This window comes from Oryctolagus cuniculus, chromosome 9 (genome assembly GCF_051225735.1).
Source record: "Oryctolagus cuniculus isolate XC-2025 breed Fujian yellow rabbit chromosome 9, ASM5122573v1, whole genome shotgun sequence".
NCBI classification, from domain to species: domain Eukaryota; kingdom Metazoa; phylum Chordata; class Mammalia; order Lagomorpha; family Leporidae; genus Oryctolagus; species Oryctolagus cuniculus.
Window position 1 is genome coordinate 60,793,799 of NC_142875.1, and position 16,784 is coordinate 60,810,582.

Sequence of the window (16,784 nt, forward strand, 5' to 3'; positions counted from 1 at the left end):
AAAATGTAGAGCTTAACGAAATGAAAATGCTATGAACAACTAGTTGAATACAAGTAGATACGTGTGTGTTTCTGATGTAATTCCAGAAAGAAGCTGTCCAGGCTGGAGACACTGGCTGAGAATTTCCAGAATTCTCTCATAATTGCCATAGTCGGCAACAAATAGAAATGCAGCAAATACGGGACCGGTCCTGTTGTTTTGCTTCATTCACTGCCCTACTCGCTGAGGAATTTAATTCTGGCTGGTCCGACAGGCACAGGAAAGAGCCACGTGGGGCTGTCGACGGAAAACCATGGCTAAATGGCTTTCAAAGCCCTAGAGCTTGTTTTGAGAAACCTTTGCTGGCATTGATGGATTTCTCCCCGTCTGACAGTTCACAGGAAAGGGTGCAGGGGGAAGAAGTAAATGATTCATTCCAAACATCTGATGGGTTCCCTCGGAGGACTCCCGCTCGGATCCACAGCTTGCGGCTGTCCTCGAGCCGCCCCGGCATGATGAGGTCATTTTGCTGGGGCCCACAAAGGCGTCCAGGGGGAACCCCACAGCACATAGGGCGGCTATTCACAGCATTCATTCCTCCTGGCTGCTCACGGATAACAATGAACCCTTCTCAGTGTTACATGCGCTCTCTACCGACACAGAGGGTCAGATGCCTTTCAGCGGAGCCCCCTGGGGCACACAATGCATTTATTATAACGTCCTGGCCCCAAGAAGGTCCTGGGAACAGTCTGGAGTGGCCCGTAATGAAGCACATTTAATAATAAATGCACACACTTCTTAGGTATTGCAATAAGTGAAAACAAACCCATCATCTCACGCCCCGCTCCCCTCCCCCACGATCCTTTCCTTTTACAAATAAGGGAAGCCCAGGAGTTCTATTTCTTTCTTCTTCTTCTTCTTCTTTTTTTTTTAAATAACAATTGCAAAGGATGTCTGGCTAGTCTGGAAAGGGAAATTAAATTACTTGAGAACATTCTTTCCATGTCAAAAGGAAATAAAAAAAGAGGGGCTTCTGCTTACTCAGGTAGTTACTTTGCATGGGGAGGATTTGTTAAAAGGCTGTTCCTTTCATCACCCTGGGGTCTTGAGTCACTTCGGAAGTCTCTCTGGGGCTAGCAAAGGGGCCCCACTGCGGGGGAAGCGGCCACTTCCTCAGCTCTCGGCTGGACCCGGGAAGGAAGGGGCAGTTGGAAGTGGTCCCCCAGCCTCCAGGCTTCTGGTAGACAGGAGAGGAGAAGGCTCTCTGCACCTGGGACAGGGGACAGGAAGAGAAACTGCTGGAAGGGGAAAGGCAGTGGGAGTAGCACACGTAGTGTGAAGTGTGTCCACCGGTACTGAAGGGATGGGGTCACAAGCTCAGCTTTGCCCCTGCCTGGCTGTGAGTGCGGCCCACTTTCTTGAGTTACCAGTATAAGGAAGAATGGAAAGTAGTTCAGGGGTTCTTTCTGAAGATTGGTTCCAGGACCCTCCTTGCAGACAAAAATTTACAGATGTCCAGACCCCTTCTATGAGTATAAAATGGTGTGGGCTTTGCACACAACTCCCACACATCCTCCTGCACACTACAAATCGTCTCCAGATTACCTTCATTATTTACTGCAATGTAAATGCTACATAAACAGTTGTTTTACTATAATCTTCAGGGAACAATAAGAAGAAAAAAGCCTACATGTGTTCAGCGTAGATGTAATTTTTCCTCCCCAAATACTTCTGATCCTAGCTTGGTTGAATCCATAGATGCAGAATCCAGGAATATGAAGAGTTGGTTGTGTTAGGAATCTTAAAAAATACCCATCTTGCATTGGTGTTGTGAGGACTGAATGAACTAATGTATGGAATCACTTGGAATACACCTACAGTACAGCAATAGGCAATAAACACTAGCTGTGGTTGTTATTAATGCAATAACGTGTTAGAGGTACTTATTAGATTGAAACTGCTTGCATCATTGGTGGATCCAATACACGAAGCAAGCATTTGGCCAGATAACAAGACAAGCCATACAAACACGCTGGGTAATAAAACTGCACTGGAAATCTGATTGCTTCTATTTCTCTGACACTTAATGAGAGGGAGAAGCGGTGGTAGAATAAATGGTGTTATCTTTTCTTCTGTTCTCCATTACAATGAAATTATGGGCCCGTACAATTTCATTATATAAGGGTGAATCAGACAAAATTATTAACAGGACTCATTTTTCCAACTCACAAGAAAGCACACATCCCCTGCGGTCTCCAGTGTCTCTGACTCTGCCGTCCCTGTGAAGATGAGCTTTTTATTGGAGGAGTCTAGCTGCAGAGACACTGGCTTTGGCTGAGGCATTTGACATTAAACAAATTGACATCGCGCCTACAGAAGAAGGTCAGGCCAAGAATGCGTAGGAATAAGGTACGCTTTGAAAGAAAAAAGAATGAGGCTTGAAAAAAAATTTTTTTTACAGCTACAGAAATCCACAATCAGTTTATTGCAATTCTACCGCCTTTTACTTTGCTTTCAGTAATTTTTATATGAATGTTCTCAATAAATACTTTTCCTCCTGAGCATCTGTTGGATTGAACCTTCCACCAAATGAAACTTTGGGGAGGCGCTAGGAGAACAAGAAAAACAGGAGCCTGGGGCCAGACGTCTTTATCCGTCCACTCTGGCAGCAGAACAAGCCGTTCGCTCTTTCTTATGTAAAGAGCCTTTGAAAAGTCACGTGGGAGAACAGGCACTCGCAGGCTCTTTTGACTCCTTTTGGCCTTGGCCAAGAAGATGGAATTATTGAGAAAATGCAACCTTTTATGAAATACTGCTGTTGGGAAGATTTTCAGTGGGTTCCATGCTATACAGTCTTTGTTTTGCTGGGCAGTGCAGAGTGGGGAGAAAGCAGAACCAATCACTGGACGGCAGCATGTGGGCCCCTTTGGTGGGGTGGCCCCTTATCTCAGGTGACAGATGATGTATGATGGCAAAGGCACAGGATTCCTCATCCCGCTGGGTTTAGGAAACAGAGACCAAGCACCTTCCTTTGCCCTGACCTTTCGTAAAATGCAGGTCAACTTGCTTCCTTGAATGAGTTCTAAACTCATCAGCGGTTGTAGATTTCCACACACGAGTCTCCTCCCATCTGTTTGTCTCAGTCTCGACTCCTGAGCAAGTGTGGGGAGACCCAGGAATCCCAGAATGATCCAGTCTGCTTTTCTTCAGAATGCTCTTTATTCCTGCCTTATTTCCAGTCCTGGGGTCATCGGGGTGCCCAAGGATGTCCCTTAAACACCCGACAGCATAGTGGAGGTGAAGATCTGTTGTAGAATCTGAGGGATGTCCTTTGTATCCATGGCAATAAAAGACCGGCCAGCTGGCAAAGTCCTCTGAAGCCTGCCAAGACGGAGAGGGAAGGAATTACCATGCAGCTCGGGGCTCCCCTCCGCCTCCTGCCCTGGCAAACCCTGCATCCAAATGGGTTCTTAGGGAAGGAAGCCTTCCATTCTGCTACCTTGCCTGCTGCCTGCAGTTGGATTGGCTGTCACTAGGCAACGAAAGTCTTGGAAGAGCAAGAGCGAGAGAGAGTGAGAGAGAGAGAGAGAGAGAGAGACACAGTGACAGCAGAGAACCAAAAGTGAGAGAATCAGCAAATTTAAAAAGAAGAAAATGTCTTCCTTTTGTTTCCGTCATTTCCTGGCATTTTCTGTGTAGTCCCTTGGCAGACTCTCTCCTGTGAATCTTGGTAGAATCTCGTCTGGGATGAGCTCACCTGGTCCTTCCAGGCACTTTTCCTGCCTTAGAAGAAGGCCTCCGGAAATGCTGCCTCGCCAAACCCCGAGTGGCTCTCTCTTTCTCCCTCTCCCCCTCTCTCCGTCCTTTTTCCTTCACAGAACACAGTGTGAAATGGGACCTGGATGATGCAGTTGCTGCTTCGATGACACAGAGCTCACATAGGCTTATGAAAACTTTTAAAAACTATCAACTTATCATTTGGAACAAAAGGCCATTTTTTGAAGGCAATAGAACGGCAAGACAGTTCTATTCCAACGAATGGCTCCTTTCACTGAGCCAACACCATTTGGTTTTGGAATGACATTTAATAAGTCGGCCCTTCTGTGTAGTTTCATACATTTGGCATGCCTGGTAGACCAGCTAATTCTGCAACGTATCTTTTGCCAGTGGATGTTGGACCACTTCCCTAGGAAACCACAAGGGCATTATTATGCTTTCTTAAGTATTCAAACAGGATCTGTTCACTCGAAAGACAAAACAGCCTTTGCAGCTCAGCCAGTACTTGTTGAGCTTGCTGTGTGCCTGATACTGGGCTGATGATGAGGAACGTGGGGCAGAAAAACCACCGTTTGCACTGGAGGACGTGGAGGTTGTGGAAGACGTAAAAGCGCTAACACATAAAACTGAGACAATACAAAGGCAGTTGTAATAAAGTGAGTGTAATGACATAATTTTCTGTCTGGTCTCAACTTTACCCTGCAACCGTGTCGTGAGGCAAAGGGAATAGAAAACATTGGTAGCATTTTGGATACCAGAACATTTCCTAGTCTCTATAGGACTATGCCACAGAGCGTGATGCGTAAAAGAGGTGGATGAACAAAAAGGGGGGCCCTTTGTGCCTAGGCAGGAATTTTTTTTTTGTTATATAATTTTAGGGAGATTTACTTTCATTTGTATTCTCCACTTAATACTGGCATTTTAAACAGACAAAAGTCTAGAGCTCCTTCTGGTTGCAATTCAAGAAGATAAATGTTAGTGCATCTAAGTTAAGAAAGTGTTTCCAGATTTCTCAGCTCATCCCCCAATGGCACTTATGATCTGACCATAAATTTCCTGAGTGATTGTTCAGTATATTCAGTGTAACGTCTAACGATATATACGGTCTTACTCTGTTTCTCCAAGTGTTTCTTCTGCCTAGTCTTCCCAGTAAGAAGGGAGATGAGTGTGTGTGTGTGTGTGTGTGTGTGTGTGTGTACAGTACATGCGAACTTATATACCTAACTATTCATTTCCCCTTTCTTATTGGGGAGACATAGAACAGAGCTTCAGAAAGTTCATGGAAATATGAATTACAAAAAAATAAAGTTGGGGCCAGCACTGTGGCATGGCGGGTAAAGCTGCTGCCTGTAGTGCCAGCATCCCACATGGGTGCCGGTTCTAGTCCCAGCTACGCCACTTCCGATCCAGCTCTCTGCTATGGCCTGGGAAAGCAGTGGAAGATGGCCCAGGTCCTTGGGCCCCTGCACTCATGTGGGAGACCGGAAGAAGCTCCTGGCTCCTGACTTCATTCTGGTCAAGTTCCAGCCATTGTGGCCATTTGGGGAGTGAACTATCGAATGGACGATCTCTTTCTCTCCTTCTCTCTCTGCCCCCAAACCTGTAATTCTGCCTTTCAAATAAAATAACTAAATCTTATAAAAAGTTTTTTTTTGCACCAAAATAAACTCATGCCTTTAATTTCGCTTTTCCATGAACATTTTCAAGTATCTTCATACATACATATGTATGAGTATATCCACATATAATATACACACACACATATTGTCTGTTATGCTAGGAAAATAGATGTTCATCATTTTAAATATGATAACAAACTGATTAGACTGAGCCTGGGACCTTGATGTAAGGTGCCAGATGTATAAAGTACTGTCTAATTTATTATTGGACAACTTGCTGATTGTTCATTTTACTTTTGATTCTTTAGTCTCCTCCCCTGCTCTCCCATTGAAAGGCTGTGTGTCAGGTGCACATTATCTTTAGATCTGTCCTTTGCCTGGGATCATACTTACCTGGCTGCTTGATCACCTAAAGATCCGATAAAAATGGCAAAGGCATTTACTTGAGGGTCACTTGTTAGGATTTGGGCAAACTTGTCAGGATGTATTCCGTATCGCGACAGATTTGCGTCACTCAAGACTATGACAAAGTACTCATCAGCTTCTTCTTTGACAATTTCCTTGATGGCGTGTTCTGTCCCCTCTAGCGTGTGGTCCCCACTCATGCAGAACTGGGAGTGGGCATGCATTGTCTGGAGGTGAGAGACATTGCACAAATTCATGGATGAGAAACTTACTTTTCAAAATAAACATGATGGTTTTTCCATTGGCCAGGAGAATGCACAAAGAGCAATTACTACACATCAGTAAAAACTCCCTGCGTTCTACTTAATTTGACCATTACAATGACAACAGTACATGGCGATATTTGTCTTTGGTAAACACTGTCATTATAAACAAGAAACACTGCAAAACTATCACAGTTGGCATTTTACAAATTCAAGCTTCCATGAAAAGTGAGAAAATGTGGGAAAAGATAAAACTTGATATCACACAGAAAGATGGATATGATACAAGATACGATAAGGAATGGGTTGAGTTTCCAAAAACCAAAGTTTTAGTGCTAAACACTGTACTCACATCAATAGCAATGAAAGAAATTTACTTGGAACTCACGGTGTGTGTGTTTTCTACCACAGATTTCAGTAGCTGAAATTAAGTTTATAGATAATAGTAAGCACTACATAAAGCTGGGGCTGAGAGTATCCTCAAAGGGGCATTCTTTTCCTCCTATTGACCATGTATGACTGAGAAAGACAGGTGGCAGAATCGCCCTGCATTCCCCACACAATCTGAAGTACTCTCAAAATCCATTCGGGGAAAATGGGCATGTTTTGATTTCACAACACAGTTATAATCAAATCGCATTTACCTTCAGAATTTCTAGCCTTTGCTTATTGTCCTTGGGGATTTTGTTAACCGGAACGAGACCAATGTTGTAGCCATCTCCAGAGTGCCCAGCGACGTCATACTATACACAAGAGAATCAGAGTTAGGATCCATGGCCACTCGTAGGACAGTCCTTGGGCCAGTGAAGCTTCAACTCTTTGGACTGCTTTTGTCCAAAATTGCTCAACATTTGGCCATAAAGAAGTGCCGAGAAACAGATTTTTATCAGTAAAGGCAAGCAAATTCCAGATGCGTTTGTTTCTGATCAATCCACCCTCTTCCGTGATCTCTGCTCTCCAGCGGCAGTGGGAAAGTGTGATGACAGCTTCAGGGGCTAATACCACAAATTCCATTCTTAACTCTCAGGAGAGACTTTGAAGAGTTATGCTGGGGCTGGTGCTGTGGCGCCGGCTGGTTCAAGTCCCGGCTGCTCCATTTCTAACCCAGCTCTCTGCTATGGCCTGGGAAAGCAGCAGAAGATGGCCCAAGTCCTTGGGCCCCTGCACCCACATGGGAGACCTGGAAGAAGCTCCTGGCTCCTGGCTTTGAATCAGCTCAGCTCCAGCCATTGTCACCATTTGCGGAATGAACCAGCAGATGGAAGACCTCTCTCTCTCTTTCTCTCTCTCTCTCTCTGCCTCTGCCTCCCTGTAACTGTGCCTTTCAAATAAATAAGTAAATCTTAAAAGAAGGTTACACACACACACACACACACACACACCCATTGAGAAGGAGAATTCTAAGGTGGTCCTCACGGATCTAGCCCCTAGCATAGAAGCTCTCTATATAATCTTGCCTGAGTGTGGGGAGGACTTGTAAATACAATGGCTGCCTCTCACAGACTATGTTCACTTGGGTGGCACAAGGGGTTTTACAGATGCAGTTAAGTTTACTTGACTTTGAATTAATCAAAAGGGAGGCTAGCTGGAGCATCTGAAGGGAGAGGGGGCTCTGACGTGAGGCAGTTACCTGCTCCTGGGGTGGAAGGGCCCACGGGCGAAGACCTCAGGGGCAGCAAGAAGCTGAGGGCAGCTATGGCTGAGTACCAGCAGGGAGCAGGGCCCTCTGACTGCAACCGCAGGAGCTGCCCTCTGCCAACAGTTGGGTACTCGGCCGCAGCCTCCAGGTAAGGACCCAGCCTGGCTAACACCTTGACGTAGCCTCCTCAGACCCTAATCAGAGAACCCAGTCGAGCTGGCTGAACTTTGGAACTACAGACCTATGAGTAAATAAGCATTATTCTTAAGCTGCTATGTTTGTGCTAATTTGTGAGGCAACAATAGAAACTATTACAAGGGTATTTCAAAAAGTCTGTGTAAAACGGAATTAAAAGATAAGCTTATTATGGAATAAAAACAGCTGGATTCTATGCCCAATTTTTTCATAACTGTACTTTCTTGAACTTTTTGAAGATCCTTGGTACATATCCATTTCTTCTATTCACCAAAGTGTGAAACACATTCATTGTAGAAATTACAGAAAAGCACAGAGAAGTAAAAATTACTCACAATCCCATCAAATATAATCTGTTAATGCTTTGCTACATAAGCTCCTAAGCTTCTATTTTTTTTTTTTTTTTTTTTTTTTTTAGATTTTATTTATTTATTTGAGAGGTAGAGTTACAGACAGTGAGAAGGAGAGACAGAGAGAAAGGTCTTCCTTGTTGGTTCACTCCCCAAATGGCTGCAATGGCTGGAGCTGTGCCAATCTGAAGCCAGGAGCCAGGAGCTTCTTCCTGGTCTCCCATATGGGTGCAGGGGCCCAAGGACTTGAGCCATCTTCCACTGCCTTCTCAGGTCACAGCAGAGAGCTGGATTGGAAGTGGAGCATCCAGGACCAGAACCAACACCCACATGGGATGCTGGCGCTGCAGGTGGAGGATTAACCTACTGCGCCATGGCGCCGGCCTCAAGCTTCTATGTTCTTTAAAATGTATGTGTAATTGGGGCCGGCGCTGTGGCGTAGTGGGTAAAGCCAACTCCTGCAGTGCCGGCATCCCACGTGGGCGCCAGTTCGAGTCCCGGCTGCTCCACTTCCTATCCAGCTCTCTGTTATGGCCTGGGACAGCAGCAGAAGATGGCCTAACCCCTTGAGCTCCTGAATCCATATGGGAGACCCGGAAAGAAATCCTGACTCCTGGCTTTAGATCAGCACAGCTCCAGCTGTTGTGGCCAACTGGGGAAGTGAACCAGCGGGTGGAAGACCTCTCTCTCTCTCTGCCTCTCCTTCTCTCTCTGTGTAACTCTTTCAAGTAAAAATAAATAAATCTTTAAAAATAAATAAATAAAATGTATGTGTTCACATACAGACTGTTCACATCTATATCACTTGTGGCTAACATGAGAACTGTGGGCCACATGATTTTACAATCTATGTTGCCATTTACATGTATATGACATATATTTTTCAATTTTGGAAATACCTTTCCAATTTTTTATCTTACTATGTACACAGAAGTTTTGTCTATTGAGAAAAGGCTACAGTCAGGAGTCAGGTACACCTCTTTTACCAAATCTGGGAAGAAGTCGGGACCCGTGGCAAACTATAACTGGGGCAAGATGGTTCATGCCAACTGCTGAATTTGTCCCCAAGTTCCTTCTCCCCACTCACCTCCCTCTAAGAATTTTTGTGATGCTGATAGGAAGCTGAGAATAGACCCTGAGGCATCTGGGCCACAGGCATTTGCAAAGAAAATCCTGAGTGTGGCTCTGAGGTAAAGATTTTACGGAGCACCTAGAGCACTATGGATAAAATGATTACAAATCCCTGACATCCACCAACCATCAATCAACAGCTGTCTTTTGAACACCTACTGTGTGCAATGCACTACTTGGTGTTACAGGTGAATGCAATTATTCCACATCTGTTCCTTTGAGAATGCTGAGTTCTCTGAAGGCGAGGTCCTATCACAGTCATCTTTGCATCCTTGGTATTTATGAGAGTGCCTAACATGCATACTCCATAAACACTTAAAGAGAGCCTCCAGTCAAGTTGGGGCAAAAAGAAGCGTTCCTTCTGCATGTGGGTCACACTCCTTCTCAAATAAGCTGTTTGGGAATTGGAATGCGTTTTCCCTCAACAGTCATGTGATAAATGGTGGTTAGTCCAGGCTAGCTGACAAGAAAACCACTACCCAAATCATGGTATTTAAAAATGAAAAGTAGAAAAACTCCTGGTCATTATTGTGCAAACACAGAAACCTGAAGGTAAGTTATCTTGGGGGGAGGGGGATGATGAGCTGCATGGAGATGTGCTGAAACTGTACTGGGGAGGAGAGATGTGGCTGGAGGTGAAGACCCCGCAGTCATCCTCAGGAGGGTGACATTCATCGAGGCCCATGTAGGATGTGTAAATATTTATTTATCTATTTTAAAAGACTGAATGACTTATTTGAAAGTCAGAGTTACAGAGATAGGGAGAGAAAGAGAGAAAAGAGAGGTCTATCTTCTACCCCCTGGTATACTCCCCAGATGGTTGCAATGGGCAGTGGTGGGCCAGGTCGAAGCCAGGAGGCAGGAATTTCATCTGGGTCTTCCACATGGGTGGCAGGGGCCCAAACTTGGGCAAACTTGTGCTGCTTTTCCCAGGCCATTTGGAGCTGGATCAGAAATGGAGCAGTTGGGACACGAACTGGACCCATATGGGATGCAGTATAGTCGGCAGGCAGTGGCTTTACCCTGCTATACCACAATGCTGGCACTAAGCTGTGTAAGTATTTAAAAGCTATAAATCTGCCTACAAACTATTAAGTAAATTATATTCTCTTTTCCCTCTTTGACTATGATGATCTGGGAATCCAGGGTCACATTTCAAATGTTTGGATTCCTCAAAGTTCTGGGCTAATACGTGGATGTTGGCTCCTAGTCTGCCCCCTGGATACCACTCAGATCTTGCGGTGTTCACACTAATTGGCCAGTCTGCCCTAGGAAGATGGACCTGGGTAAGAGGCCCATGCACGGGCTGGAAGCAGCTTGGGGACATTTGATTGGGATCACCGGGGATTCAGCTACCAGGAGGATCATCTGGGAACAGGTTCTGTGTGGGCACACCTCTTTGGCCCCATAGACATCCTGGCTCATGGGAGGGCCAGAGACAAGGTAGGGCCAGTCAAGGGACTGCAGACAAGGAGTCGGGAGATTCTCCCGTGCCTGGTTGTAAGGTTGCTGTCATGAATACAAAGGATGATACAAAAGAGCTATGAGGGGGATTTACCAATATTTAGAAAAAGGCTGGCAAGTGCTTCTTAAGGCTGTAACACATTGCGTATATGAAGAAAGTCTCCTCAGTGTATCATGCTATGAATGCAGTGACAGGTAAAATACAAATTGAAAGCCAAAGCTGTTCAGCTCAGGAAACTGCTGGCTTCAGCATGGGCCTGACGATGGTCACTCACGTGCTAGTGCTGGGACTGGCACGGATGCGGACAAAGCCTGCATGATTCTCCTGTGGAAGCATGCTCAAGGGAGGCCCGACAAGCCTGATTTGACAATGGTCATGGCAGGAACAGCGGGCCGCCTGGAACCAGTCCTCCCGAGAAGGTGCCAGGTTGGCTGCTTTCGTTATGTGGCTGGCAAAGTAATCTGTTCAACAGCATCTTACATGTGAGGGAAGACTGGTTCCCTGAACAGAGGCAGATTTCTTACATTGGGCTGATGCGAGGGCCATGAATCTGGTCAACTTTTTCCTACCTTTTAACTGATGGTTAGTGTTCTTAGTAAATAAATGACAACAGCTAAGATACATAAATCTTTGACCATGAGGTCTGTTCACAGGTCAATACAACTGCCCACAGCAAGCAGAAAAGTTGGTAATTAATGATTAAACACATAGCAGTTAAATGAGTTATTAGACGCTCTGTAAAACAAGATATTGGTTGACTGAAATATTCTAGCAACTGACCATCTATCAACTAACTAGGTTGACTGATGCATCTATTTAACTATTTGCCTTTGAGAAGAAAAGCAGCATGCTATACTTAGGTAACCGGGATAAAGACACATGGGCTGGAGACTTAATTTTCTTCCTTCCTTTTTTCCTGTTCTTTACTTTCTTTGTAGTAAGGGAAAGCGTAATTTGCAGAGGGATCAGCCTTTGTGTCCGGTTAGGGTGGCCAAGGTTGGAGAAGACACCTCAGGGACAGGCTGGGGTTATACAGTTGTTTTTAGGCTGTGGTTGCTCATCTTCCGCATGGGCTTGGGGATTGCTCTATGACCAAATAAAATGCTTGAGAGGAATCCAGGTATATCCAAATGTGAAGTATGCCCTGGTGTTACTGTACAGCATCTTAAGCTTCTAGTAAAAACAGCACTTCTCCATCATAATTACCTAGAATATGCTATGCAAGAATCCCAACACGTTTCACCAACAGTATGCTCGAAGTCATGTGGGTCCAGGAAAATGTAAGCAAACACACTCATGTGCATTCTCTAACTCCTGACTCTGCCGTTCACCCAGGCTGCTTGCTGCCATGACCATCAGGTTAGACAGGGACTCGAACCTGCTTCCAGGAACGAGCCTTTGGAGTCCAGCACCAAGAGCCTCACCATTGGCATCACACCTCCAACGCTGATGCTGTAACTTTTTCTGAATAGCTCAGCATTTTTATGATCATGACTTCACCACTTTTCGGACCGTTCCTGAAATCCCTGTGAGGTATTGATTGCATTGAGCATTCAATATAAATACCAAAGCACAGTGGTAAAAAGCATCAATTAGAAAGGCCCATTTTTGATACTCCATTGTTTCAAATACTTGTTTAAATGCCTCCTTGTTATATTTGCTTTTGAAAATCTCATTCATTTAGAGAAAAAAATAACAAATGAAAACAAATGCTGTGTTTTAGTCAAGACACAAAGATTTATCATCAAATCAGAAGGCTGATTAATAACACAAAATGCAAACAATCCTGTGCTTGGAACATGAAGCTATTAGCATTTTTATGAATAAAGTTTATTTTACATTTCTGTTGGGAAGGATACTCATTGGCTGGCTTCAGGAAAGGCTATGCTTTATTATATATCTATGAGGGCATTTCTAAAAGTTTATGAAAAATGGAATAAAAAAATCAGTCGATTTTGGTGCTAAAGTATTGAAATTCACACATAGTTTTTCTCAGAATATACATTTTCTAGGCACTTTCTGAAGCATCCTCATGTAAGTAGATATGAGGCTGAGACTGTTTCTGAAAACTGATGACATGTGCAATTCTAAACTTGTTCTGGAAATCCAAATACACCATTCTAAGATGGCAGTACTGAATGCAGGCAGCAAAGGATGAGAAGGCCAACGTGTGATTTAAAAGGTTGAAAGAAGTACCTTCAGAACCCAGGGTCTTAGCTAATCATCTATAGTATTAGCTGGCTAACTTTTCTTCTGCTCATTGAAGTCAATCCAGAATGTTCTGGAAGGTCAAGGAATCTGGACTTGGCTCTGACATTCACAAGGTTGTTGATCTAGAGCTAGCTGCATAGCCCCTCCAAACCTTGTTTCCAGCCTGTACATAACGCTGGCATAGATGACCTCTAGCAGTGTGAGCTCGTAAATCACTTCACTCCGCTGACAAATAAGAATGATCTCTGTCTCACTACTCCCCAGGCTTGCTGAAAGGACAGGTCAACACATTTACTGACCCTAGTGGTCAACATTACAGAGTTCCTTGCGGTGAACAGTGTGCTTTTTTACACATCTCATCTCCTTTGGTTTCCCTTCACAACCTGTGAGGTGGGTGTTACCCCCATTCACAAATGAAGACATAGAAGCTTGGGGAGATTCACAGATTATCTTAAGGCCACAGATACAGAACTGGCAGAGGTGGAAACCAAACCCATATGTTCTGGCTCCAAATCCAGCTTCTTATTTTTTAGATTTATTTATTTATTTGAAAGACAGAGGTGTATACACACACACACACACACACACACAGAGAGAGAGAGAGAGAGAGAGAAACCTTCCATCCAGTGATTCACTCCCCAAATGGCTGCAACAGCCAGGGCTAGGCCAGGCTGAAGTCAGGAGCCAGGAGCCTCTTCCAGGTCTCCCACATGGATTCCCCCAGAGACTTGGCCATCTTCCTCTGCTTTCCCAGGCACATTAGCAGGGACCTGGATTAGAAATGGAGCAGCTGGGACTTGAACCAGTTCCCATATGGGATATCTGCACTGCAGATGAAGGCTTAACCACCAGCCCCCCAATCTATCTTTTTTTTTAACTGTAGAGCAATAATAATTTCCCCAATGAGTCTATCTTCTCACCTCTAATTAAGTGTTTGGAATGGCTGACTTGGCCAATATTTTTACAGTGACAGTTGAGTCTATCCTGAATGCTTGCAAAATTTGGCATGAGTGCAGAGAAGCCTACACTCTTCTTTGGTTCTAACTCTGTGTGGCAATAAGAATGATTCAAAGTGTCCATCTCCAAGTGTTTGGAACATTTTCCTAAGACAATGGGAAAAGGAGGTTAATTACAGACACTGAACTAAGTTCTTGATAGAAAGGCTTTTCCTAGCAGGTGAATCATGTTTTTCTATATTCTTCTGACAGTTAACTCAGTCTTCCTGACCAAGATATATTAGAGAAAACTACATGTATTAAACCTCCAACAGATGAGAAGATACTGAGAGTGGGAGAAGACAGAGCACTTTACCTAAGTAATAATGATTTGCTCTTCAATTATAGATTTTTGAAAATGTTAACTGGGTGGAAATAAAATGACTTCAAGAAATACAGAGCTAGTATCATGGTACAGCAGGTAAAGCTACTGCCTGCAATGCCTGCATTCTGTATGGATGCCGTTTCAAGTCCTGGTTGCTCCCTCTAATGGCCTGACAAAAGCAGTAGAAGATGGCCCAAGTGCTTGGGCCCCTGCTACCCACATGGGAGACCCAGATGAAGCTCCTGGCTGTTGTGATCCTCTGGGGAGTGAACCAACAGATGGAAGATCCCCCACCTGCCTCCGCCCTCCTCTGACTTTCAAATTAAAAAAAAAAAAAAAAAGAAATATGCATGAAACAACTCAGAAAGAGCCCTGAAGTGTCATTAGTCCTGGTTTTTCCTAGTCTAGATGTATAACCTTAACCTCTCTTAGTTTTCTTGCCAGTAAAATGAGGAGGAGGGTGGGAACAATTTCTAAGATCCATTCCATTCCTTAAGGTTCCATGAAAATGCAATGGCACACCCAAGAAATGGTATAACAGTTGACTTTTCGTAGTTTTAGGAACACCTATGCCTTGCTTCCACCTATCAGGGGAGGAATGAATGACCACATCTGAGGACTGACAACATATTTTCCCAAAAAGAAAGCCTTCAGAATCTAGAAGAAATAGCAATCCAGGATTAATCCTACAATAATGGCTTTCCCTTTCCTTTAAGTTTTTGGTGTGTTTTTTTTTTTTTTTTTTTTTTTTTAGTAGTGGAACCCTTTCTCCAAATGAAATATTTCAGAAAAACCCACCTAAATGCATATCGTACAATATCAATACAGGTGGGACTGTTTTAGTAGAATTGGGGGTGGACGGAGGGGGGTGGGGAAGGAAGTGTTGCTCACACACCCCACCCCCCCAACACCCTTCAGGGGCTCATTGTCACACTCTTAGAAAACCGCTGCCTTAGAATGTGGTTTACACCATTTACATGCCTTCATAGAGACGATACCTTTGAGGTCTTATTTGCTTTTACCCAAGTTCAACTTTTGTATAAGTCTGTCTTCTGGTGCCCTTTTTGAGTGCTTAGTGGAGAAATATTCACCAAGCTTTTGTTATTGAGTACCTTGAAGAAAAAAATTAAGGTATTCTGAGCTTTTGAAGAGGAATTCTCATTTAAGACTACAGTGAAGACATTCTTAGTGCTTGGAGAAATCACGAGAAACAAATGGGAAATGACGGTAAAGGAACAATGTGTCCTGACTAAAACAAAATGGGCCAGCTAAGCCTGACCATGGTACCTTTCACTCAACATTATGCTAGGCAGGCATTAAGTACAGCGGCTAGGGCGTCATTTGAGATGCCTGCATCTCACATTGGAGTGCCTGAGGCTCCACTTGCGAATCCAGCTTCCGGCTCAGATGCACGCTGGGAGGCAGCAGGCGACAGCTCAAGTACTTAAGTTCCTGCCACCAACACGGGAAACTCAGGTTGAGTTTCAGGATCCTGGCTTTGGCCTGGCCCAGCCCTGGCTGTTGTGTGCATTTGGGGAGTAAACCGGTGAATGGAAGATTTCTGTCTGTTAATCTGTCTCTGGCTCTCAAACAAATAAAAATTAATTTTAATTTAGAATTTTTGTTGATTACAGGTGAATATGTTGCTCCTGTCTTAAGTGACTTGCTGTGAATGCTGTTCCTGAGAATAAGTGACTTGAGTCAGCAGAACAAATACGGACAACTTAAACATGCCAGATGGCTTTGAGATGTGTCTTGCCACGGAGTTGCCTTTCCTTCCGAGTATTCTTGCTCAAGGGTCTCTGTGGTTTGGCCTGGGTCATGCTAACGTGGAATGAAAAGTGGAGGCTCACTCCTAAGTCTCCTGACCCGGGGCTGTAATGACCCACGGCTCAGAGCTGAGCCCAAACCAAAGACAACACCAGGCAGGTGCCAAGAGAAATGGGAGGAGCCCAATGCCCGGACCAGGCTTCAAAGCAAATACAGACCAGACACCTTTACACCCCAGACATGACTGCATCAAGAACCATTTGGAACTGGGGGTGGGAGTCTCAGATCACACTGTGGGATTCCTACAGGTACCACAGGGGATGCGACCCTGGGCTACAGGGTACATTTTTCACCAGGAGCTCCGCAAACTGTGGTCTGCTCAGGTGTCATTTTACATTTTCTGGGCATATTACGTCATTCCCTTAGTTGTTTCTAGTCCTTATGCCTCTTTCACAAATGAGGAAATCAAAGTATGGAGAGATTAAGTGAGTTGGGTATGATCATATAACAAGGACACAGAGCAGAGTGTGCGGTGTGCAGCCACTTGATGTATGTTGGTCAAGTACCTCTGAGAAGAGACCAGAACATCCACTAACCATGGCTGCACCAGGGAGAGGAGCAGGCAGCTGGGAGAGGGCGGGTGGAGGTGTGCTCCTCATC

The 16,784-nt window shown here is 44.5% G+C and overlaps 1 protein-coding gene across 2 annotated transcripts in view; it reads right to left on the bottom strand.

Moving 5' to 3' along the window:
- Positions 1-654: 654 nt before the first annotated feature.
- VWA8 (von Willebrand factor A domain containing 8) overlaps positions 655-16,784 on the bottom strand; it is a 407,445-nt gene continuing 391,315 nt past the window's right edge. For both annotated transcript variants that reach the window (XM_008260014.5, XM_051850641.3), the window contains 3 exons: positions 6,688-6,786; positions 5,769-6,007; positions 655-3,360 (listed from right to left, as the gene is read on the bottom strand). In XM_008260014.5, the coding sequence (XP_008258236.3) occupies positions 3,252-3,360; positions 5,769-6,007; positions 6,688-6,786 (447 nt within the window). In that variant the 3' untranslated portion in view covers positions 655-3,251. The remainder of the gene's footprint in view (positions 3,361-5,768; positions 6,008-6,687; positions 6,787-16,784) is intronic.